Source organism: Bactrocera tryoni, unplaced genomic scaffold (assembly GCF_016617805.1).
Source record: "Bactrocera tryoni isolate S06 unplaced genomic scaffold, CSIRO_BtryS06_freeze2 scaffold_25, whole genome shotgun sequence".
Taxonomy (NCBI): Eukaryota; Metazoa; Arthropoda; class Insecta; order Diptera; family Tephritidae; genus Bactrocera; species Bactrocera tryoni.
In genome coordinates, this window is record NW_024395977.1 from 295,411 (window position 1) to 321,927 (window position 26,517).

Consider the following 26,517-nt stretch of genomic DNA (forward strand, 5'->3'; position numbering starts at 1 on the left):
CCCTCCCTAATGCGATCCTTTGCGCCAAATTTCACTTTAATATCTTTATTTATGGCTTAGTTATGACAGTTTATATGTTTTCGGTTTCCGCCATTTTGTGGGCGTGGCAGTGGGCCGATTTTGCCCATCTTCGAACTTAACCTTCTTATGGAGCCAAGGAATACGTGTACCAAGTTTCATCATGATATCTCAATTTTTACTCAAGTTACAGCTTGCACGGACGGACGGACAGACGGACGGACGGACGGACAGACGGACGGACAGACAGACATCCGGATTTCGACTCTACTCGTCGCCCTGATCACTTTGGTATATATAACCCTATATCTGACTCTTTTAGTTTTAGGACTTACAAACAACCGTTATGTGAACAAAACTATAATACTCTCGTTAGCAACATTGTTGCGAGAGTATAAAAATTTCAGCTATAATGAAAATAGATTTAAAAAAACGTTTTAGAATAAGTTAATAACAGCAAGAAATTAAATAAACTTTAATTTATCCGTTGTAATTTTTATTATTTTATAATTATAATGAATAATTTTTCGTCCTTAATTACCCTTAGCATGGGTACTCTTTTTACCGACCTTTACATGGGGTCTTATGTAAGTACTCTTTATAGAGACACTAATATGAGGTCGATGGCTTGAGGGTCGAACTATGTGCAGCAATACCCAAACTGAAGTTCAAAAATAATTACTTTCTTGAAATTTATTTGAATTATTGTTCATCTATATATACATACATGTAAAAGAAAGTGACGTTAGTTACTACGCTTATAACTGGAGAACGCCTGGACCGATTTCGGTGAATACCACCAATTCGGACAGGTCTCCGCCCAAACAAGGAGAATAATTAAGAAAATTCTGGAAAATTTTCCGAAAAAAAATTATGAAGAAAATAAATTTTCAAATACGATTTTAAAAAGGAAATAAAAACGAGCATGATTTTAAATGCTGGCGCATAACTCATAGCATATTTTGCTGATATGTTCGCTCAATATGTCATCTGGTGAATCATCATCATCTTTGAAAAATGGACGGCGCGTTTTTTAGCCCAAAAGGCAGTCGGGTAAATTCGTATTTACCGTTTTTAATTGAGAATGCCGTTTTCTCAATATCACATTCTCTTAGTGGGATCTGATGGAATCCGCTTTTAAGGTCGAGCACGGAGAAGTACTTCTTTTCTCCTAATTGTGCTAGCACTTCGTTAATTTCCGGTATCGGATGTCTGTCCGCTATTGTCAGCGCGTTGAGTTTACGGTAATCTATGACTACCCTGTATTGTTTGTTCCCTGCCGAATCTGCTTTTTTCGGCACGATCCAAACCGGGGAATTGTATGGGGATCTAGACGGTCTTATGATACCGTCATCTAACAATTTCTTTATTTGGGAGTCGACCTCTGTTTTCAGGGCGACGGGGTAGGGGTAAAATATTGTATAGACCGGTGCGTCGGTTTTTGTTCGGATTTCACCAACAACTCTGGTAGTGTATGTTAGCTTTTCTTCTGGTTCCGAAAATAATCCTGGAAATTTTTTTACTAATTTACTCGTACCTTCCCTTTGGGTAAGGCTCATATGCTTAGCCTCTATGTTAATCGTGTTAACTGTGGGGCAAGAAAGTTGTCTTAATGCAATTTTTTTTCCGTTTTCGAATTTTATGAAACTCTCTTTCGTATAAATGATTGCTCCCATTTGTCGAAGTGAGTCATTCCCTATAATTCCGTCGAATGTCTTCAATGAGGGTAGCAAATAAAATTTGAAATTTGTATCCATGTTAAAAAAATTAATGTAAGTATGTTCTTCGATTTGTACGTTTCCTGCGATGGATTTGGCAAAAAATGGGGTATCGTTCTTTATTCGTTTTAATGCTAGTCGAGGGTGTACGTAATTCCTGTTTGACCCCGTGTCAATTAGAAATTTAAGAATTTCACCGCTCTTCGCTTTAGTCTGTAAGTAGGGAAGCGAAGAGCTCGTTAAGCTAAAAAATGCACGTCAAGCATTTCTCCTGGTAGTTCAATTTCTGAGTTGCAGTTAGCATCGATTTGTTCGTCGTCAAGTATCGGTGCTGGGTTAATGAAATGAGTCAGATGGGCCTTTTTATTCTGCGGTCCAAGTGTGTGGGGTGGCCTTTTGCCAGTATAGTCATTCTGTCGTGGCCTGTTCATGTAATTAACTCTTCTGGAGTGAAGTGATTGGTCAACGTCCATTGGTTCTGGCCTAGGTTGAGGCTTCGGTCCGAACGGGCGTGGTGGAGCAGCTTGTTGCTGAGAAGTGTTACTAATATTTTGGTTGTGTCTATACGTCTGTTGAGCTGAGTTAAATGGCTTGTCTAGGGGATTATATGCTCTCGGCCGGGGGACATAACCATGAGCTTGTGGCATGTAGGCCAGCTCTGGGTAGAATGCTGAAGGTTGGGCGTTCCTTCTGGTGGCACTGCTGGTGGATAGGTATTAAAGGTTCTGGAGCGTTCTGCGTATAATGTGCATAATGTGAACGGAAATTCTGATTTTCCAGCTTGAGGCACAAGTGACGTTCCTGTGGTAAGTCTGCGGGTTCTCTCATACTGAGAAGGCGGGGTAGGTCGCCTCTAAGACCTCTAATAAACGTATCTAGCGCTTTCTCACGGTAGGTCTGCGTCAGTAGGTGTAGCGATTCGACACTTACGTCCATGCATCCTATCTTATTAAGTATTAGTGACAAGTGTGAGTATACTCTTTGGTAAAAGTCCTGTACCTTACTGTTACCCTGTACCATAGAGATCATTTGGTACTCTAACGTTCCTAGGTCCCTCTTATCGGCGTAATGTAGAGTTAAACACTTTGAAATGGCTCTCCATTCTAGAGGAGTATTGTACGACTCAAGGGCAATATCCGCGTTCCCTACTATTTTGTTGCGAATAACGCTTAATATTCCATAATATATAGGTGTTCCCCTAATGAGTTCGTAAATTTGGAGAATCCTGTCCACGGATTTCTTCCACGAGTTAAATTCTCCTGGTTGACCAGAGAACTCTCGAAGGCAACGGACTACGTCCGGAATTTTATCAATGTCAGTCAAGTTATTTCTATATACCGGGTCGATTCCTTGATCGGAGAAATCGGCAAAATTAGAATTCGGATTTAGTGCGTTTTGCACAAGACGCTTGCCGTGCGTTTGAAAAATATTTTGGACCACACCCATGACTGCTGCAGTCAATTGGTCCTGATTGGCTCCTAATCCTACTCTATGGGCGGCCTCTGAGGTCGAGGGGCCCTCTTGAGAACCTGCTGTCGTGCCCTGTAGAACAGGCGGGCGTATCAAATTATTCGGGTTCGACATTTTATTTTTATATGTGATACCTCTTTTTTTATGTTTTATTTGTTTTTATTTTTACCCTTTCCAGGAAAGGGCGCTTTTCTCTTCTGGAGGGTCCCGTAGGAATCGCAGCATTAAGCTGTATTATAAAATATTGTTAGATTTCTGTTATTGGCTGTACAAGCCGTTGTTTATAATTTTGTTTTTTATTTAATCTTCTTAATACTAGTATCTCTTTCTTTCTAATACAAAAATATCTCCTTATTTATAATATTGTATATGTGGTATAAATAAAAATGTATAGCTACGTAAAAATCCTGTGAAGCATGACGAGGTGACGCTGGAGATTGCTCCCTTTCCTCATGCTGGCTACTTGGGATCTTCCTAGTCGCACGCTCCTCGTCGTCCTCTTCCAAGCGTGGGTTGAGGAGTCTCCTTGTGGATAATCTGCTTGCTATTTTTCGCTAATATTGCGATTGGGTTTCGGCAGATCGGCTTTGTTTCTGCACACAATGCACACAAGCACTTTTGATGATTTACAGTTAATGGTTTCTTTTTATTTCTGCCTTAGTTAGATACACGAACTCATTGCGGCAATATTTGCACATGTACGAGGAAGCACATCAACCTGTATTCAAAATTTTGGTTTTCCCTTTGTGAATTTTTAAATTACAAGCTTAAATATTTTCATTCACTGTTTTTCTTATAAATTTCTTAGCGTTCAGCGATGCACTCATAAGTCATTTAGGTTTATGTAAAACGCTGTATTTTTGTTTCACTTTTATAATTCTCCAACTGCCGTTAGTTTGTGAATTACTTTTATGCACTTTTAAATTTTCGCTTATAACTTTCTGTTTGTTCTGCGTTCGCGCTCAATATATGCAAAAATACACTTTATTGTGTGCGTACTATTTTCTTCAATAATTTGTTTAAATTTTTGTTGCACTGCGCTTCGATAATTGCGATTGAATAACTGCTTAATTCTGTCTAAATATTATTTATTTAGCTTGAGTTAGTTCAACTTTGTAAAAAAATTTCATTCATTTTTCAGCTATTGCAAATGCTGAAATTTGTAACTTCAACTTTTCACCAGATTGCACTTGCACTTTATATTTATACTCTCGCAACAAAGTTGCTAAGGAGAGTATTATAGTTTTGTTCACATAACGGTTGTTTGTAAGTCCTAAGACTAAAAGAGTCAGATATAGGGTTATATATACCAAAGTGATCAGGGTGACGAGTAGAGTTGAAATCCGGATGTCTGTCTGTCCGTCCGTCCGTCTGTCCGTCCGTCCGTGCAAGCTGTAACTTGAGTAAAAATTTAGATATCGTCATGAAACTTGGTACACGGATTTATTGGCTCCACAAAAAGGTTAAGTTCGAAGATGGGCAAAATCGGCCCACTGCCACGCCCACAAAATGGCGGAAACCGAAAACTTATAAAGTGTCATAACTAAGCCATAAATAAAGATATTAAAGTGAATTTGGCACAATGGATCGCATTAGGGAGTGGCATATTTGGACACAATTTTTTGGAAAATTGGGAGTGGCCCCGCCCCCTACTAAGTTTTTTGTACATATCTCAGAAACTACTTTAGCTATGTCAACCAAACTCTATAGAGTCGTTTCCTTCAGGCATTTCCATATACAGTTCAAAAATGGAAGAAATCGGATATTAACCACGCCCACCTCCCATACAAAGGTTATGTTGAAAATCACTAAAAGTGCGTTAACCGACTAACAAAAAACGTCAGAAACACTAAATTTCTAAACATGTACGAAATATGGGTGAAATCGGTTCACAACCACGGCTTCTTTTAATATAACGCTATTTTGAGTTCCATCTGATGCCTTCTCTGTATAATATATACATTAGGAACCAATGATGATAGCGGAATAAAACTTTACACAAATACGGTATTTGAAAAATATGTAAATGACTGATAATGAAATCTCGATTATCACTTTATTGTGCGAGAGTATAAAATGTTCGGTGACACCCGAACTTAGCTCTTCCTTACTTGTTTTAATTGTCCTTTTTTTAGAGGACTCTTTAACCGGCCGCGTAAACTTTTTTCGCGAGCGGTCCCTGCTCGGGCGCCAGTTAATTTCCCCTACGCGGGAAAAATAAAAAAAAATGTATTTTTATTTTGGTCAGAGCACGAGCTGTGCTGCGTTAGCAAAAGCTTGGGAGCGGAAGTGAAGTCTGGGTGTTGCAAGCAAACGTCGGCGCGTGTGCTGCGTCAGTGAAGGTTTGGGGGCGGAAGTGAGGTGCCTTTGGCACTGCCTACCAGGCGCCATGGCAAGTCTGCAGCTGCTACGTTTCTAAACGCATTTTTCTCGAATCATCATTTTCTGAAACTGTCATGGTCCTAAAAAAAAAGTATTCAACCGATTGCTTTAAAATTTACATATGTATGTTCTTCTACTCATTTATAGTATAATTATCGTCCCTACCAGAATTGCTTATTTTCGAAAAAAAAAAACGTTTTGTCCTGACTTTTTTTTACGCTGGTTCCAAGATAGACGAAATTATCTACGACTTGAAAGTTATGACTGTCAACAGTGACGTGAGTGCCAAGTCGCGAGTGCGACGACTGTTTGTGTGATGACAGGAGATATTTCGTCTTGCCCTCGTTCACTGCCAGACCCATTTTCTGTGCTTCCTTGTCCACCCTGGAGAAAGCAGAACTAACGGCGCGGGTGTTGAGGCCGATGATATCATTATCATCAGCATACGCCAGCAGCTGTACACTCTTATAGAAGATGGTACCTTCTCTATTTAGTTCTGCGGCTCGAACTATTTTCTCCAAAAGCAGGTTGAAAAAGTCGCACGATAGGGAATCGCCTTGTCTGAAACCTCGTTTGGTATCGAACGGCTCGGTCGTCCCGATCCTGACGGAGCTTTTGGTGTTACTCAACGTCAGTTTACACAGCCGTATTAGATTTGCGGGGATACCAAATTCAGACATCGCGGCATGTTCAAACTGGTATCACTAAAACGGATAACGCTCATGCTGCAATATTCGCGTATTTTCTTCGCATTAAAAAAGTTCCAATAAACCTTTAATTTTGCTTTCTATAAAATAATTTTAAGGGGCTATTCTCATGTAATCACTTCGAAAATTCGATTTTTTTTTTATATTTTGACAGTAAAACCTATTGAAAACATGCTGTGAAAAATTCAGACCGAAATTCATAGTATTTGATAAGTTACAGCTCATAGTCGCCGACGTGTTTTAAGCGACTGTCGAATCATCATTTTCTGAAACTGTCATGGTCCTAAAAAAAGGAAAATTTACATATGTTATTCTACTCATTTATAGTTATCGTCCAGAATTGTTTACTTTCGAAAATAATAATTTAATATTTTTTGAAACGATTTTTAACGAAAAAAACAAGACTTTTTTTGAAGTTCGACATTTTTTTTTATGAAATTGATTATATTTGGTAGGGACGATAGCCGCAGAACTACTGAATAATAATCCATTCGATTTTTTTATTTCAGACAACATGAACAGCCGCTATCACCATGACCAGTGAACTACTTTTTTGTTGGGGACTACTTTGATTTAAAAAAAAAAATATATTAAAAATGCTGCGATAAGTGATAAGAGCGTCGATAAGAGCATAGCGTCAAGTTATAGTTTTGTGTGGTGTGCATAACAGAGCTGCGATAAGAGCGTAAATTGCATTTGCAATTTAAGTTTTGTATAGTGAACAGCTAACAAAATGAGTGATTCCGAAGAAGAAAATATTTTGTTGTTGACATCTACTGCTGCATATTATCATATGCATAATACTGAGGGCACAAAACGCTCGTTTTCAGCGCATCCTATACATCAAGAAAGGCCAAATTTCGGAGAATTTCATCATCTTTATTGTAGCTTGAGACAGGATCCAAAAAAGTTTTTCGAATACATGGGAATGACATTCGATAACATTCTGTCTCAAATTTCGGATCGACTGCAGCAAGGCTGGCGAAATTGCCACAACGGGCCCATACTTCAAGAGCAGCGATTGATGCTAACCATAAGGTACATACAAAAGAATTTACTTATGTATGTAAATGAAATCTGTTAAGCATTTTGATTATTGTGAATCGGAAGCGATGTCGATGTTATTGTTTTCTGCATTGTGATGACCTGTAGTACTAGCCATGGTGTTTTCATTAGCACATTCGATATACACAGTTTTTGGCTGCAATACCTTTATTCGGTATTGTATTTTATCCAATGAAGACATATTTTTCACATGAGGCAATAAACTTAAAAAAAAAAAAAGATCTTTATCGTCTTCATCTTTTTTTGCTCTCTTTTCTTGCAAAAACCGAAGTTTTTCCTTTTCCCTTTGAAGCAATGCATTTCCAATACCTTCTTCTGAACGCTTTGTCTTTTCTGGTTTTCTAGAATAATTTAAAGGTTGCTGCGAAAATGTTGGAACTTCAATTTCGCTTGTTTCTTTTAAAATACAATCTTGACTTTCATCAGGTAAAATTTCATCCATCAAAGAATTCATAGATGCATCTTCAACTGTGTCTGGTAAGTTGCTGGTGGATTTTCTGGCAGTAAACTGATCTTTTAAAAATGACAGGTTATCAAAATACTTCCACGAGCCTCTGTAATCCGCCAATCGAGCGGAACCAGATTTTGGTTTGGAAATGTTTGCCAGTGTAATTCTGTATTTGTCACGTAGGCCTTTTCATTTATTTCGAACTACGGGTACTACAATAAAAAATTAAACAATACTTAATGCAAATTTTAAATTAATATATTTGTTAAAATGTGTTTTTAAATCTTTTTTATTTAAGATATTTATCAACTGGTCAGTCATTTCGGAGTCTAGCGTTTTCGTTTCGAATGGGAGCTTCAACAGTGGGACAAATTGTAAAAGAAGTTGTTAATGTTATCTGGGAAGTGCTTCATCCCATCCACATGAAAGTTTCAGACGAAAGTGACTTTTTAAAAATTGCGGACGATTTCAAAAATTTGTGGGATTTCCCTAATTGTATTGGGAGTATAGACGGGAAACACGTTCGTGTTCAAAGTCCTGCACATTTTGGAACAATGTACTGCAATTACAAACAATTTTTTTCTATTGTTTTACAAGCATTAGTTGATACGGTAAAGAGAGTGATGGTGGAACATTTAGGGCTTCGAATTTATTTTTATATTTAACGGACGGAAGACTCAAAATTCCTGAACCATGTGCGTTACCCAATTCTGACCTTTGCACCTTTTGTTATTATAGGCGATGAAGCTTATCCACTTTTATTGAATTTATTAAAACCTTATAGCAGAAAAAGATTAGATGCGGACAAGGAATATTTTAATGCTAGGCTGTCAAAGGCGAGAAGAACGCTTGAATGTGCTTTTGGTATAATTTATTCCAAATGGAAAATTTTAGCTACATCTATTCAATTCGCCCCAACTTTAGCTGACGTTATAATTAAATGCATTTGCTTACTGCATAATGTAATTATTGATAGAGAAGGAATTGAACATCATTTAACTCAAAACTGGACTTTAACGTATTCAAACTATACTTTTGTCATAATCCAATTTAATGAGTTTTTAAAATAAATAGCACAATAACACAAACTTAACCGTTTTAATAAGCATACAAGTATGCGACAAACGAAAGGAAACGGCACATTTTTGTTGTTCTGCTGCTCATAAGCATCAACAAATTACTATTGAAAAAAAAACAATGGAAAAAACAACACAAATGCACTGTAAGCTTAAATTCATATTAAAGTAACAATTTTACAATAAAACACATGAAAACATATTACTGCACTTACTTTTTGTATTAAATTGTGTGGATATTTCTAACCACAATTTATCCAAAACGAACCTGTTGTGGTGGTTTGGATCTTTTTGATCCCAGATTGCTGGTTTCGAAAATACTGCACTTATTAAGTCTTCTGTGTCCATCATCGAAGATTAAGAGCGAAGAAATTACTGACCATAGCACACAATTTAATCGTTGGGCATGCTTTCGTCCGACCATATTTTACAAAGAAGCTGATGCATTCTCCCTATTAGTACTTCGCCGCCGTGTTTGAATAGCTCGGCCGGCAGTTCGTCGTCCCCTGCCGCTTTGTTGTTCTTGAGGCGGGCAATTGCTATTCGAACTTCTTCATGGTCGGGTAATGGAACGTCTGCTCCATCGTCATCGATTGGGGAATCGGGTTCTCCTTCTCCTGGTGTTGTGCGTTCACTGCCATACAGCAGGCTGGAGAAGTGTTCCCTCCATAATTTAAGTATGCTCTGGGCATCAGTGACTAGATCACCTTTGGGGGTTCTACAAGAGTATGCTCCGGTCTTGAAACCTTCTGTAAGCCGCCGCATTTTTTCGTAGAATTTTCGAGCATTACCCCTGTCGGCCAGCTTATCAAGCTCTTCGTACTCACGCATTTCAGCTTCTTTCTTCTTCTGTCTGCAAATGCGTCTCGCTTCCCTCTTCAACTCCCAATGAAAAGGAAATATAAACATATACATATATGTATTTATATGCAGGTGTTTTCTGGTTGGTGGAAAAGTTCTTGTATTCTATGTATGTATGTATGTATGTCTATGCAAGTAGTTGAATTTCTTCTAATCCTAATATATTTGGGTGGGGAAATTGCGCCAAAAATGAAAGGTGAAAAAGAAATTGTCAACGGAATTTGGGTGTGAAAAGTTGAAGGCACATGCTGTGCCCACCCTTAGCCTTGGTAAGTGAAGTTTTTCTAAATTTAAAAACTGCATGAGTTTTATTTTGTAGATACATACATACATATGTATGTATAAATACATATCGCTCATTTACATGAAAAGTGTCAGTTTCTTTTAAGAATGTGGAAAACAGCATAAGCTTATTGAATAAACTAGTGAAGTGTAAAATATTTTCTTTGACATAAACGTTGTTTGGGAAAAATATAAAGAAATTTTGATGCCATGAAAATTTTATTTTTATTGTAAACTATCTCGTGTTCGATATAAAAATCCTGTGTTCATGTAAATGAGCGATATACTATGTATGTATGTACATATTTAAGTGTACATAATAATAGAAGTGTTTTAAATTCATTAGTTATGATGCAACTAATACTTATGAATAAAAATAAATATTAATTATAATATAATATATAAAATATAATAAATAATAAATATAATATTAATATATAACTAAATTTATGTGCAAGTGTGCAGGGGCGGATCCAGAGTAGAATTTTGGGGAGGAAACTATATAATTTTATACTAGCAACTAAAGTCTTTTTCTTTGCGGAGTGTCACTTATGATGGAAATTACGTATTACTTTTAACTTTGCCCCGTGGATCCGCGCCTGCATGTGTGTATGTATGTTGCCCATTGTTTTAACATATGTATGTTGTTCACGCGAGTTATAGTTTCCGAAAAAAGGAGTTTAGGCTTTTTTTTCTACGACCGCCTTTATTGAATTGAATCTTAAGACTAACTAGCTCTATATTCCTTATTAGTTTACATACTCCTTATTCTAATGCTAACTGTACTGACATTCTTAGTTAGTTAGCTTCTAATATTAGGCTTAACTGTATTATCGTTCGACATTAGCTTATTTACTTATATATAGTTATTTATATATATATGTATGTATACATTTATGTTTTTAGTTGAGACGGCGTTAGCAGACCCGAAATACGCTCACTCTCTTATTCCGCAACTAAGCCTAATGTGGAACCTAATTTTATGTTAGTGAGCTATTAAGCATTTACTATATACATACATAAGTATATATTATTACAAGGTGTTTAGAGTATAGGAATGTAACTCCTCCACCCTTTGATTTGAGATTCTCCTGGATCTCATTACAAAAATATATAATAATTTTATTAAATTTTAATTAATTCAATAGATAAAATAAGTTTTTTTTTTTATAAATATGTAAATTGTAAACATTTTTACTTTGGAGTTGCTTTAAATATGATTTTAATAGCGTAGCGTATCTATGTACATATGTATAGTGCTTAAACAAAAGAAACGTTGTTTTATATTAATATTAATATAAATTATGATAGGTAATTATTGTTTTATATTTTTACAATTTTATTTTCAACAATGGTAAGTATGTATATATTTATTAAAATTGAGACGATCGATGGGAATATAGGTTATATACATATAACCGGAATTAAAAAAAAAATGTATATTTAGTTTTTTTATCTTCTTTTAAAAGATATATATTGCGCATTACACTGAAGGGGATAGATTTTTGTTTTAAAATGGGCTAATTGTCGTTAGAGTTATATTGTGATTGTTGTCATTTGCAAATTTAAAAGGGCATTTAATATTTGAAGTATGTACGTTTTCTAGATTTCTTTTAATAAATTTTGGTTCTTCTTTGTGTCTAACGCTTTTGTAATTTCGAATGAAACCTTCTCGCCTTTTTTCTAGGTAATTTTCCTTTCTTGTGTTATGTTTAGAAATGATCTTCAATTTTGCTTCTTCTAACCGATTTTTAATTATGCTATGATTAACTTTGTTGTTTTGAACATCTAAAGGAGTAGCTTTTATTGTGGTATGAAATGAATTGTTAAAAGTTTTACGGCTTTTACACATTTGGATGGTAATTGGAACTTTTTCTTCTAAATTTAGGGTTCTTATACGTTCGGTAAGGGTATTATTTATTCTCTCTACATCTGAATTTCCCGTATGACTATGTGGTTTAGTGGCATGAAATTCTATATTTTCTCTATTTAAAAATTCCCGGATTGATTTGAATTAAATTCATTATCGAAAACAAACTTTTTTATATGGCCTTTAATTGACAAAAATTCATTAATTTTATCTATGATCGTTAGACTATTTCTATCGGGTAAATGGAAAGAAATAACATGTTTTGAAAATTTATCGATGAATATTATAAATGACTGTTTACTGTTAACATAAGTATCTATATGAACAATTTCATTAACTGTATTTGGTGTTTCGGTAATTTGAAATTTAGCTTTGATCGGATTTCTATCATATTTTCCACCATAACATATGTCGCAATTATTTATTATTTCATGGATTTTAATTTTTAGTTCTGGATGATATACTTTATGCTTCATTCCCTCGTAAGTTGGAATAATGCCTGAATGTCCCACTTCGATTTTATGGAAAAACGATATTTGTCTCTTTAGTTCGTATTCATCTTCGATATCTTTGGCAAAGTTTGTGCAATTTACAAAAGAAATATTTTGATTGTTTGCGAAAGAATTTAAAAGTATTTGTTCTACTTCATTATGTTTTTCTTCATTAAGTTCAAAATATATAGCGATCTTACCTTTTTCAAAATGTTTATTTATAATATTAATAACGTTGTGAGAGTTAATGTCTCCTATATCGATAAAAATGCGTTTGTTTTTGAAAATATTTTCTACTTCTTTTTCTTTTGCTTGAACTAAAATTAATTGCTGTTTGAAACGATTTACGACTGTATTGAGAATGTTAAAGTGATTATAAAGATTTTCTTCATGAGAATGGCTAGTTTGGACTTCTATTGAAAGCATTGTTTGGTCTTGTTGTTCACCAGCGTTTAAATCTTTTATTTGCAACATTTTGTTAAGGGTCATTCCCAAATTTTCGGAATTCACCATGTTTATTTCATCACTGTTAATTCGGCTCAGAAAATCCGCTATTTTATTTTCTTTACCGGTTATATAATCGATTTTTGCATCGTACTCTCCTAGTTGTACCAGCCAACGTTGAAGTCTTGGATTTATATCCTTACCACAATTTTTCTTTTGTAGCCATTTAAGTGGTTGGTGATCTTCTTTTAGATCGAATTCTCTTCCATATAAGTAGGGTCTATAGTATTTTACTGACCACACTATTGCTAATAGTTCCTTTTCGATCGTTGAGTAGTTTTTCTCGTGAGTATTTAATGTGCGTGAAGCATATGAAATTGGGTGGTCGTCTTGTGTGAGAACTGCGCCAATAGCAAAGTTGCTAGCGTCTGTAGTTAATTTAAATCTTTTTGTAAAAAATTGGATACCTTAAAATGGGGGGATTTGTAATAATATTTTTTAAATTTTCGAAAGCGGTTATATAACTTGGGTTATTAACGTTAATCTTTGCATCTTTTTTCAGATATGCGAACATAGGATAAGCTATTTTAGAATAATCTTTTATAAATTTCCTGTAAAAGCCGGTAATGCCTAAGAAAGATTTTATTTGCTTTTGAGAAATTGGTAACTTTAATTTTTGGATAACTTCAACTTTGTTTGGATTTGGTTTTATTCCTTCAGGAGTTAGTATATGACCTAGAAAGTCTGTTTCTTTCTTTAAAAAACTGCATTTTTCTAAACGTATTTTCAATTTTGCTTGTTTTAGTTTTGTAAAAATTTTCCGCATATTAGTTATATGTTCTGACAAAGAAGTACTAAAAATCAAAATGTCGTCTAAGTATACAACGCATATCTTGTTTATGAAATCTCGAAGTACTGAGTTCATAAGACGTTGGAATGTCGATGGGGCATTTTTAAGACCGAATGGCATTCTTAAGAATTCATAATGTCCTAACGGAGTAGAAAACGCTGTTTTCTTCCTGTCTTTTTCATCTACCAGTATTTGATGAAATCCTTTCGCGAGATCGATAGAGGAAAAATATTGTGCTCTACCTAGTTTATCCATGATACCATCGATATTAGGTATCGGGAATTTATCGCTAATAGTAATTTCATTTAATCTCCTGTAATCGACGACGATACGCCATTTTTTATTTCCGTCTGCATCCGCTTTTTTGGGGACTATCCACAAAGGGCTGTTGTAAGCAGAGTTTCTTTCTCTAATTATATTATGTTCTAACATTTATTTTATTTGTTTTTGTATTTCTAATTCATGAACTTGTGGATACCTATAAATTTTCGAATGAATGGGTCTATCGTTTGTTGTAAAAATTTGATGTTTGATTTCATGCGTAAAAGAAAGTTTATCTCCTTCTTTGAAAAATAATTCGTTAAATTCTTGTAATAGATCTTTTATCAATTGGCTTTCTTCGATATTTAAATGATTCAAGTTTAAGTTTTTCATATCACTGAATTCGAGTGCGCAAATTTCCGTTTTTCCATAAGGAATTCGTTGATCAAAATAAATTATGTTTCCTAATATATTAATAAACGTGTTTTCTACATCAATTTTAGCTTTAAAAGGGATAAGAAAATTTTGTCCTATAATAGCTTCGTATTTGTTGCTGTTAAAATCTATTACTTTCCATGATAAAGTACCTAAGACGTTAAATTCTTTCGGAAAAGGTGTTACAATTTTATATTTTATTTCATTAATTCCGTTGATAGTTCCATAGCATAACGGTTTGGAAAGTTTTTCCTTTTGAAAATTTTCGAATAAGGCGTTTGGTTTTATGATGCTAGTTGTTGAACCTGTATCTATTAAACATTTAATTCTGTGATTTCCTATTGTTACTGTTATTATGGGGAGTTGAGGGTTTGAGGCGGTGTTAAAAAATTTACTTCTTTTTCTTCACCATTGCCAATTTCCATCAAATTTGAATTATTGGACAAACGACTTGTACTTGGATTGTAATCGACGCTCATATGAGAGCTTTTAGTTTGTCTCGGTAAATTTGGTTGTATTTTATTTGTAGAATTGTTGTACCCGTAATCGTAGTTATTCCGATTGTTGTAATTGTTACGATTAAAATTTGTATTACGTATGTAATTGTTATTGTTCCCGCTTTGTTGTCTATTGTCGTTTGTTGATTTGGTTTGTCTATTGTCTGAAATTTTATTATGTTCGTAAGATCTATAATTTTTCTTAAAACCTTCGTAGTTTGTTTTGTTTTTATCGACATACTTTCGATGTCTATAATCTATCGCTCTTTTGTCCTGCAGCAATTTTAACTTTGAATATTTTACTATTATATCATTTAATGTTTCCGTTTCGGTTATATGTGCCCTTATAGGCCCATCGATTTTCTCTAACAGTATATCAACAAGGTCCCTATCTACATTTTCAGGTTTGTAAATGCCCGGTTTTAAAGGGTCAAATATGTATATTTCATTTATTTCTGCCTTACATTTTTCAAAAATTATAAATAATTCATTAAGATTACTTACTTTGACCGTCCTACAAAAATTGAATACCTCTGCGTATGTCTTCCTCGGACGAGATCCTTGTAGAATTTTGGCCTTAATCGCTTCCCACGATGAGTTGTCCTCCAGTTCTCTTGTTCTTTTTCCAGTGGTGCCCAGTATTTTTTCGTTTGCTATAATGTTGATACAATGTTGGACGAGTTCCTGGTCTGTGCCGCAGAGAGAAATGTTGGTTTCGACCGCTTTAATGAATGCTTTTGGATTATGATGGTCGTCTAGTGGCTTCATTCTCCGGAATTGATCCATGATGTCCCTTGGTGAGATGTGAAATCTGTAGAATTGTGGTTGTTGGTTTATTTGTAGTTGTAGTAGATGTTGAGCATGTTGTTGTTGCATTTCTTGTTGTTGGGTTTGTAGCAATTCTTCTTGCCTTGCGATAACTCTTTCCAGCTCGGCGATGGTTTGGTTTAGATTCTCCATTGTAGTAGTAGTTGTAAATAGGTTGTTTTAATTGTGGTCCGTGGAGTATTTCTTTTTGGACCAGTTGTGGAAAAGTAAAGATGTATTCTCCTTTTGTTTAGAAGTCTTTTAAACGTTGTAGAAACTTTTTTATTTGTATTTTGTTTCTATTTCTGGATGCACATGAGCTTAATTATTTCTAGGCCGCTGTCCTTATTATTTTTCGGGTAACTGTATATATAGCCTTTGCTTTTAGAAATTTTTCATTAAATTTTACATTATTATTTTTATATTTTTTTTCTGTTTTCAATATTTTCACTATAACCAGTATTACTTGGCGTGTTTTGTTTTATTTTGATGGTTAAATTCGGTTGTCCGTAACTGTATACACTTTTATGTTTTCGTTTTTTTTTTTTTTTTTTTTTTTTTAATACTTGTTAAATTGTTTAATTTTCACAAAAAAATTTTAACTCTTTTTCTTAATATTTTTTTTTCGTTTTCGTTTTGTTTTATTTTTCAATATATATTTGTTTTTTGACACATTAATAATATTTCAATTCTTTTTTTTCTAATATTTTTCGCGTGTGAATATTTGTTTAAACTGTGAATTGGTTTTGTTGGTTCCGCAAAAATATTTGTTTTTAACTTGCTGTTTTTTCTTCTTTTTTTGTGGCGGTTCACAAAACGGTTTTAAAAAATGTAGTTGCTTTTTCCGAAACTGTGCTTTATATATACATATATGAATATAATATACCGCAAGTTCCGTTCTTACTGTTTTAACGCGTGTTGCAAGCTGTAAATTTTTGCTTTATCGATACTGTACTTTTTACGGCAAACGTAATTTCCGTTGTTACTGTTGCAAGCTGTGAATTTCTTAAAGCTTTGTCGAAACTGTACTCATTCTTTGTGATACGTGACACTAGCACTTTTTGGACGACTTGTAACTTTCTGTAAATTTTTTCTTTTTTAGCACTTATTTCGCTTCTCTTTTCCTTCAAGATTTTAATGCTTTTTGTTGAATGCTTTATTTTCACTTATTTTCAACAAAAAATTTTCTAATTTTTTTTCACTGTAGCTTTCGTTTTCTTTTTTTTGGAAATTTGAGTTCGATTTTCACCAAAAAAAAGTTTTTATTGTTTTTTTTTTTTAATTTTCACTGGAGCTTTCGTTTTTTATAGATTTTTGTACTATTTTCACGCTCACTTTTTTTGTAAAATGTATACTTTAGTATTTATTTTAAACTTTTTGCACTATTGTTTCGTTTTTTATAGAATTTTTTGCTATTTTCGCACTTTCCTTTTTTTTTGTAAAATGTATATTTAACTATTTATTTAAAAATTTTTGCACTTTTGTTTCGTTTTTTATAGGATTTTTTACTATCTTCGCACTTCCTATTTATTTTAAACTTTTTGCACTTTTGTTTCGTTTTTTATAGGATTTTTTTTACTTTGTAAAATGTATATTTAAGTATATATTCTAAACTTTTTGCACTTTTGTTTCGTTTTTGTATAGAATTTTTTTACTATTTTCACACTTTCTTTTCTTTGTAAAATGTATATTTAAGTATTTATTTTAAACTTTTTGCTTTTATTTCATTTTTTATAGGATTTTTTTTACTATTTTACTTTCTATTTATTTTAAACTTTTTGCACTTTTGTTTGTTCTATATATCTCACTAATTTCACTAATTTATGCATCGTTTACTTTTTTTGTAAAATGTATATTTAAGTATTTATTTTAAACTTTTTCGCTTTTGTTTTTTTTAATTAAACTTTTTAAATATTTTCGGCAATGCGATTCGATTCCTTTGATCTTTTGATCAAAGTTAACCCGACTGCGCCAGTTATAGTTTCCGAAAAAAAGGAGCTTAGGCTTTTTTTTTCTACGACCGCCTTTATTGAATTGAATCTTAAGACTAACTAGCTCTATATTCCTTATTAGTTTACATACTCCTTATTCTAATGCTAACTGTACTGACATTCTTAGTTAGTTAGCTTCTAATATTAGGCTTAACTGTATTATCGTTCGACATTAGCTTATTTTTATATATAGTTATTTTATATATATATGTATGTATACATTTATGTTTTTAGTTGAGACGGCGTTAGCAGAACCCGAAATACGCTCTACTCTCTTATTCCGCAACTAAGCCTAATGTGGAACCTAATTTTATGTTAGTGAGCTATTAAGCATTTACTATATACATACATAAGTATATATTATTACAAGGTGTTTAGAGTATAGGAATGTAACTCGCGCGTACATTTACAAACATTGTTTTGCATGACAATGCATTTCACGTTCAATATACATATGTATGCAATGAATGTTAAATATATTTGAACATAGATATTTAATATTAGTGGACTGTATGTTTTTATATATTTCTTATCTTATTTTATTGCTACACTCCGTCCTTTAGTAGCAACAAACATTTTCAATTTTGTCAATTCAATTATTAACAAATTTTTCCAATGAAAAAAATTTTCGACAGATATACTATAAAATTGTTTAAAATTTAATATTACCGATATGAAATTGCCGTCGTATACATATGTATGTGTAAATAGGATGTGTTGCCTCTTCAATACTTTCAATATATGAAAGCTATAAACTGTCAGTTCAGTAGTTTGACAGATCAGTTTTAATTTCTATGAAAATATTGAAGAGGCAACACATCCTACCCAGCCAGCATTTACTATCAATTTTTAATGGAAAATTACTCATTTTCAATAGAAAAATTGATAGAAAACAGTCAATTTCTATATCAATATTCATTGTAAATTGACTGTTCCCTCGGGAGAAAATGGTCGAACGAAATTGAATGATTTTGATTGAGTCATTTTCAGGGTCAATTTCCAGTCAATTTCCAGTCATTTTATTATAAATTTCGATTGTTTTTTCCAGCCATTTCTCAGTGAATTTCTAGTCAATTTTCAGTCAATTTACAGTCATTTTATTATAAATTTCGATTGTTTTTTCCAATCAGTTTTCAGTCATCTTATTAATCAATATTCATTTTTTGGTTTATTTTTAAATTCAAATTTATTTATATTTTAAATTAATTCATTAACATGTTTTTCCTTACAGCTCAATACAATCATTTATTTTCAGACAAAGGTAGACGGCGTTTTTTTACTTTTTCGTTTGCATAAACGAAATGTTTTTGTAGCGTTGATCTAACGGCTTTTTCGTCCACTTGAAAAATTTCATGGCAAATATCTAAAGAAAGAGGAAAGAAATGTAGTTATTGTTAAAAGAATTAATACAATATAAAATAATATTACTTTTTATTATTGTTGTAACTAAACATTTTTCCGCGCTTGGCTTATCTGCCGTGCCCCTCCACGAAAAAGACATTGCCAACTCGTCTGAAAAAATACGCCTGATTGCTGCTCTTAGATAAGGGGTCAGTCACCGACTATCACTCGTATCGAGCAGACGTGTGTTTTTTCGCGGTCCTTTTTGCGCTTGATTCTTTAAGTGAATACTCAGTGTTTTTGTTATCTTAGTTTGATCTTATTGATCTAATCAGTACTTTCTATAATACTGTAAAATATAGTGGACACAAGTTTATAGTGTGAAATATAAAAACAATGGCCCCCGGGCCCCCTAATCTTGGGGATAACAGATTCGCCCTGCTGGCATCTGATCCCCAACCAAAACGGAAAAAAATAAAAAAACAATTTGAGCCTTTTCCCAGCCTACCAGAAATACAAGTGAGAAATCCTAAATACGTTATCATATCGTCCGTTGACATAAATAAACCATTAAATAGGTATAATTGTTTTGCAATTCATTCTGCATTAAAAATAGTATGCAAAGAAATTATGAAAATTATTGAATTACGCGATGGAAGTCTATGCCTATTACTAAAAGACAAATCAACCGCCGAAAAGTTCATTCGTACTAAATTTTTACACGGTGTCTGTGAAGTGAATGCAAAATATCATGAAAAACTCAATTATACTAAAGGAACAATTTATGCCCCATACTTAATCGATCTAAGTGAAGAAGAAATCATTAGTAATCTATCTGACCAAGGAGTTGTAGGAGTATACAAATTCTCCAAAAACATAGATGGAAAACTAAAACATACCGGAGTCTGTCTTCTTACTTTTGACAAGTACCAACTTCCCAACCACATTGATGTCACTTGGCATTCAGTCAAGGTTAGACCTTATTTCCCTAACCCCATGCAATGCAAAAATTGTGGTAAATTAAATCACACTGCGAAACGCTGCAAAAACCCAAAAATGTGTGAACATTGCAATCTACCCCCCCACAACCCTGACGTATGCACACGTACAATGTGTACAAATTGCGCGGGAAATCATCCATCTTTCGACAGATCTTGTCCCAAATTTTTGCAATCAAAAGAAATATTAAAATTACAAGTACAAAACAAATGTACAATGAAAGAAGCGATTAACATATATAAAAATCAAACTCCATCAATTGTTGGTGGCCCTTCTTTCGCATCTATTGTCAATAACCCAATAACAAATAATAACCAAAAACACACATTAAAAGAAACAACTCAAAGCGTAAGCCAAAAAACCAGTTCAAAGCTTAATCTAGACCAACAACAAAATCCAACATCAAACATCATCTCCTTTCCTCAAATCCCAAACAGTGATAACGGACTTTACGAATTCTTATCACAGCGTATAACCGAGTACCAAAACCTTCTACCTGCTCAAAAAAACAACGAAATTTCTTCCCAAATCAACAATCCAACAGAAACCAATAATACCTCAAATAACTTTACCTACAACAACGACGACCAACAACATATCAGCATCGAAAAAACAATAAATCCGAACCCAATTGCTTCATTCAATTCTCCTTTCACCAGTCCTCCTTCCCATTCATACAACAAATTACCTTCACTAACTAATAACCAAGACCCACAATAATACATATTTACACACATATAACAATATATAATACTCCTACGAGTACAATTGCCTAAGATATTTTTCTTTCAATGATTTCAATTTTGCAGTGGAACATCCACGGATATTTTAATAATTATCATGAATTGCAGCTAATTATTGAAGACTTGAAACCTTCAGTTTTATGTTTACAAGAAACACATTTACGTCATAATATCTATCCTAAACCTCCAAGTGGCTACAATGGATATTTTTATAATAACCCTCAGTTCCAATCCAGCAAGCAAGGTGTGGCAATTTTGGTAAAAAAGAATTTACCACATAAAATGGCTTTCACGGATAATACCTTACTCACTATCGCTATTGAGATACTAATCAACCCGAAACTAACAATAATTAATACCTACATTCCACCTAAACAAAATTTCTCCTCCTCAGATGTCTTACACATCTTGAATACACCACAAAGTCATATACTTTGGATGGGTGATTTCAACTCATGGAGTACGATTTGGGGTTCCCCTTTATCAAACGATAGAGGTACAAAAGTCGAAGATGCTCTATTATGCAGTAATCTCATAGTTTTAAACGATGGCAGCCCCACACACTTCTCCACCCATCAATCTTTCACTCATGTAGACGTTACTACATGTTCCTCAAATATTTTCCCTTTATGTTCTTGGAAGGTCCTTTGTGACCTTCATGGTAGTGATCACTTCCCTTTGTTGACAGAAATCGGGTTTCACGCAGAAACGCCAACAAAGAAGTTCAAACCAATATTTCTAACCAACAAAGCCAATTGGAAGAGTTACAAAGATCTTTGCTCATCTATATCTAATAAATATATTATTTCTAATAATATCAACCAAGAGGCGGCACATATTCGGAAAATAATATGTTCGTCAGCACACCACACCATACCTCAAACCAATAATACATATCAACACCGATATAAGCCATGGTGGAATAGTGAACTAGAAAATCTTAGATCACTAAAACGCAAAAGCTGGTATAAGTATAAAGAAACCCGTAACCTTCTAGACCTTTTAACATATAAACGCGACAATGCTATTTTTAAACGACAAACCAAAAAGGCAAAGAAAAATAGTCTGGAAGAATTTACTGAAAATATCAATCCGAAAACCTCTCCTCAACAGGTATGGCGAGATATAAGACGCTTGTCTGGCGGGAAAAAACCTAACACAATTAATTGTTTGAACACCCAATCTGGATTAACAAACGACCGAAATATCATAGCGAACGCGTTCGCCTCGTACTGGAGCTCCTATTCATGTGACTCTACTTTTACTAAACAGTTTGTGGCTGAAAAACAAAAATATTTAAGCCATATACTCCCACTTAACGACAACCTTAGTAATTCAGCGCTAAATTTAGAATCAAATATTTCCAATGCCGAATTTGATGACGCAATTTCCACCTCCAAGGGTAAAACGCCTGGTTTAGACAGGATTTCCTATGACATGCTAAGAAACATCCCGCAAGACGTTAAAAATAGAATAGTTAATCTTTACAATAAAATACTTTCAGACGGTATATATCCTCAATGTTGGAAAATAGCTGAAATCATTCCAATACCTAAACCTGGGAAACCTCCATCAGAAATCACGAGTTATAGACCTATTTCACTACTATCTTGTTTAGGAAAAGTCTTGGAGAAAATAATCTCCAAACGATTGATGTGGTACGCGGAGAAAAATAGACTAATCACTCACAACCAAGTCGCTTTCCGAAAAACCCAAGGTACAATAGACGCCCTTTTACACTTTGAGCACCATTGCTCTAAAGTTATTTCCAACAAGGGGCACGTTACTTGCTTAAGCTTAGACTTTGAAAAAGCTTACGATCGTATCGGTCTTCACAAAGTTCTGAAGCAAATAGCAAATTGGAAATTAGGACCGAAAATATACAATCTCCTCAAAAATTTTCTTACTAATCGTAAGTTTCGGGTTAAAGTTCACAATAGTTTTTCTCACTGTTCTCCGCTAGAAAATGGAGTTCCTCAAGGTTCTCCTTTATCTGTAGTCATATTTATAATTGTATTTAATGAAATCAGCCAGATACTTTCAAACTACCAAGTCGACCATTGTATGTATGCAGATGATATTCTGATATTTTCAAAACATCTTGATTTGAATAACGTCAAACTAACTTTTATGGAAATACTTAATGATATATCTAATTGGTCTCTCACATCTGGCGCTAAGTTATCATTAGATAAATGTAACATCTTACACATCTGTCGTAAAAAAAACTGTAATAATATTAATATCACATTTAGGAACATAAGTATACCTACTGTTAATGCTATTAAAATTTTAGGACTTATTTTCGACTCTAAGTTTAAGTTCAAAAAACATTGTTTATATGTAAGAAAAAAACTTTTTGATAGGTTAAATATAATTAAGTTCTTATCTTCACGACATTCTTTCATTCATCCTACAATACTAATTAACGTCGTGAGATCTCTAATTTTATCGGTTATTGACTACGGACTACCAATCTACGGGCATCATGCTGGCAGCGATTTGAAAAAACTCTATGCACCTTATCACATGGCAGTAAGACGTAGCCTAAGGGCCTTTCCAACCTCCAGCACCATAAGCATACTTGCTGAATCCGGAATGCCACATATAAACGAAAGACTGAAGTTTAGCACAATGCAGTTAATACCAAAGGTTTATCTAGGCGCTAACGCTAATTTGCTCAACGACGTACGGTTGGCCACACGACGCAAACGAACACTCAAGTTCCCTTCAACTATACACCTTGTCCTAAAGTACGCCCATGAAATTGATATACCTCTTACACCTAAGCCCTCGAAGATTAGCAAACACCCACCATGGACTCTTCCCTCTTCTGTTATAGAAGACAAATTAATGAGATGGAACAAAGCTTCCACGAATGGTGAGGTATACAAACAACTCTTTATACATCGTGAAAGAGTGCTCATTTCAGAAGGATGGAAATTCATTTACACAGATGGATCCAAAAACTCCCACAACACTGCTTATGCAGTGGTTTCGGAGAACTCGAAAATTATTAAAAAGGGGTTACTTTTATCGCCATGCTCGGTCTTCACCGCTGAAGCATACGCCATAAAAGAAGCTATCCACTGGTCATCACTTTGCAAAGGCAAATTTGTAATATGTACCGACAGTCTTGCAACAATCACAGCCGTCCAAAATACATCCAACAGTAGCCCTCTAATCAGAGAAATTCGGGACAAATTAATTGATGGCCAAAGAAAAGTTAAACTAATGTGGATTCCAGGCCACTGTGGCATTCCAGGTAACGAACTCGCTGATAAAGAAGCAAAAACGTCACTCGTAGTCCATGCATTTACGTGAAAACTTACGAAAGCAACGACATTTTGCGATTCGTAAGAAACTACTTAAAGCTTAAAGCGAGAGCGGCATGGGATACATTTGACAACCGCTATCGACTCATAAATCCTGATCATAGAAAAGCTGCATACCCTTCCGCTTGCAGCGTCCCGGAGATCAAAATTTTCACACGACTTCGCTTAGGACACTGTATCTTAACTCACCAACATATTCTGGATCGGAACATAATGCCTGGTTGCCGGCTATGCAACAGTTCACCAAACTCCGTAGAACACATATTAAACCTCTGTCCTACACTTTGCAACATACGACGGGATCTCATCGACACCTCTCCTTCGAAACTTCTCCAAGAACCAACAACTGCCAACATAAAAAATATCTACAACTTCATCTCCAGAGCCCAATTAAAGCACCTTATCTAAAATCAACCTAATATCATTATCACAGCTTTCTATATATTTCATACACTACAACTTAATTTTAAGTAAACTTCTGCTCATAACTACTTCTAATCATAAGTATCCACATTGTAAATATTAGCTTAAACATTTGTATATATAGTTACACTATGTATGTATATATATGTAGATACACTCTTTGGAGACTGTAATATTTATAACTCATGTATATCCTATATACTTTAACATTGGTCATAACCCTAACTCATTACTAATATTTGATAATCAAATGTACAAATTAATTTAATCCCTCAGCCGAAGGCCCTGTCGCTAGTGCTGTTATATTTTATAGGTAGTATAATTATTCATAATTGTATTTCCTTTAATAAATAAATAAATAAAAAAAATAGATAAGGGGTTGACGCTTCACCCCCAGTCTTCTTAATATACAGTTTCTATAAATAATTCTTTGTTATACATTTGTAACTGGTAAAATCAACATAAGCATTATACATACAAATTTCTTCAACAACTCTGGTTTTTGTAAAAGCTGTGCTTCGAAATCGTCAAGATCCTTCTTATGGTAAAATGGTAGTTGGTCGAATTCTGGGCTTTGACTTTCAGAGGGTTTTCCCCTGTTTTCCAATTTGACCGCAATAACTTCCTCTGTCAGCTTCAACAAATTTATTTTGTTTTCTTCCTTTAGCTCCTTCACTTCTGTCTTTAAAGCCCGCACTTCCATCGTCAACTCCGCTATTAAATTTTTAAGAGACTGTTGGTCTGTGCTGTGTAGATTTTGATCTGAAAAACATAAAGTTAAATAAAAATAAAGAAAATTTAAAGTGTTTTATTTGGACTTACATATTATTTGGCTGCTGTTAGGTTCATATCCATAATTATTTATAGAGCTCATGATGTCAATCAGTTAATTAGTGGTGTGAAATAAAATCCACTTCCAGACTGAATTATTAAGCTATTATAATTAATTACTTTAAAATTATGTTTTATTTTATTTATTTCACGTACTAGGGAGCTGTTGCTTTGGAGATGAACTATATTGAAGTGAGGAATGCATGTATTATTTTGTCACAAAAAGAAATATTTTGATGTTGTTAACTGTACACTCATAACGGGATCACGAAACAACACAATTGATATTTAATCAACTTGTTGAGCGTTTTTTGATACTTGTACATTTTGTTATTGTAAACGGCAAATTTATCAAGAAACAATCACCAAGAACAATCAATATTGATACGTAAATCACCATACAATCAACTCAATGCTGTCTGGGTATTTACACATATACGACGGCAGTTTCATATCGGTAATATTAAATTTAGTAGAGCGAGAATTTAGACGGTTGTGTTAAATTATAAAAATAAAGTACAATTTAATACAATATTGCAAACAAATTTTATTTAGTTAATATTTTTAATTTGCGGAAAAATTATACAAAATTTATCAAACTAGAAACAGTGGGTTGAATTTGATTTAAAATTATATATAAATTTTAATTAATTTTATATATATTCGTACATATTAGAATTTCTTTAAAATTTTTTTTATGTATATACATAAATAGGATATGACGAACCCCCTAAGCATTTGTGGACGTCTCAATTGCCGGTTCGAAGATGCTGCATTTCTAATTGCGTTAACAGGCAGAAAACGCTTCACAAATTTCCAAAAGAGGGAGATGTTCGAGAAAGTTGGGCAGAGGCTTGCAACTCAGTTGTGTCGCCTTCCGATATTCTTTTTATTTGTCGAAACCATTTCGATTCGCAGTACGTTACCAAATACAAATTATTGCCCGGGGCTTTTCCCTGTTTCAAATTAGGTTCAGCACTAAGTCGGAGCTCATCTAGTGCCGACTCTATTTTGATGTGCCCGCCCGTTTCTAAAACTTATGGTCGTTCTGAGGTAGCTGTAGGAAGTAAAGAAGAGAAGGAAGAACTTTGAGGGAATTCGAAACGTATTCAATTTTAGAAGAAAAGAGATTAGAATTAGAACCCCAAAATGACGACGTAGGCTATGCATTA

At 34.0% G+C, this 26,517-nt stretch overlaps 1 protein-coding gene across 2 annotated transcripts; it reads right to left on the reverse strand.

Annotated features, from left to right (window-relative positions):
* Nucleotides 1-18,888: 18,888 nt before the first annotated feature.
* On the reverse strand, nt 18,889-25,452 carry LOC120780970. 2 transcript variants are annotated; one of them, XR_005705988.1, is made up of 4 exons: nt 25,337-25,452; nt 24,993-25,276; nt 19,102-19,291; nt 18,889-19,036 (listed from the first exon to the last, which is right to left on the reverse strand). XR_005705988.1 is itself a non-coding variant. In XM_040113197.1 (3 exons), exons 1-3 carry the CDS (start codon nt 25,386-25,388, stop codon nt 18,950-18,952), a joined length of 423 nt encoding a protein of 140 aa, XP_039969131.1. In that variant the 5' UTR covers nt 25,389-25,452; the 3' UTR covers nt 18,889-18,949. The 2 variants fall into 2 exon arrangements, 1 of the variants encoding a protein (XP_039969131.1); XM_040113197.1 differs by lacking the exon at nt 19,102-19,291.
* Between the last annotated feature and the right edge of the window lie 1,065 nt (nt 25,453-26,517).

What these genes read in the sequence shown, in the direction of transcription:
- LOC120780970 (XM_040113197.1), bottom strand. Translation starts at nt 25,388, where the DNA reads ATGAGCTCTATAAATAATTATGGATATGAACCTAACAGCAGCCAAATA. An exon ending in TAACAGCAGCCAAATAATAT is followed by an intron (nt 25,277 to 25,336) that starts GTAAGTCCAAAT and finishes TATGTTTTTCAG; the next exon opens with ATCAAAATCTACACAGCACA. An exon ending in CAGAGTTGTTGAAGAAATTT is followed by an intron (nt 19,037 to 24,992) that starts GTATGTATAATG and finishes CTCTTTCTTTAG; the next exon opens with ATATTTGCCATGAAATTTTT.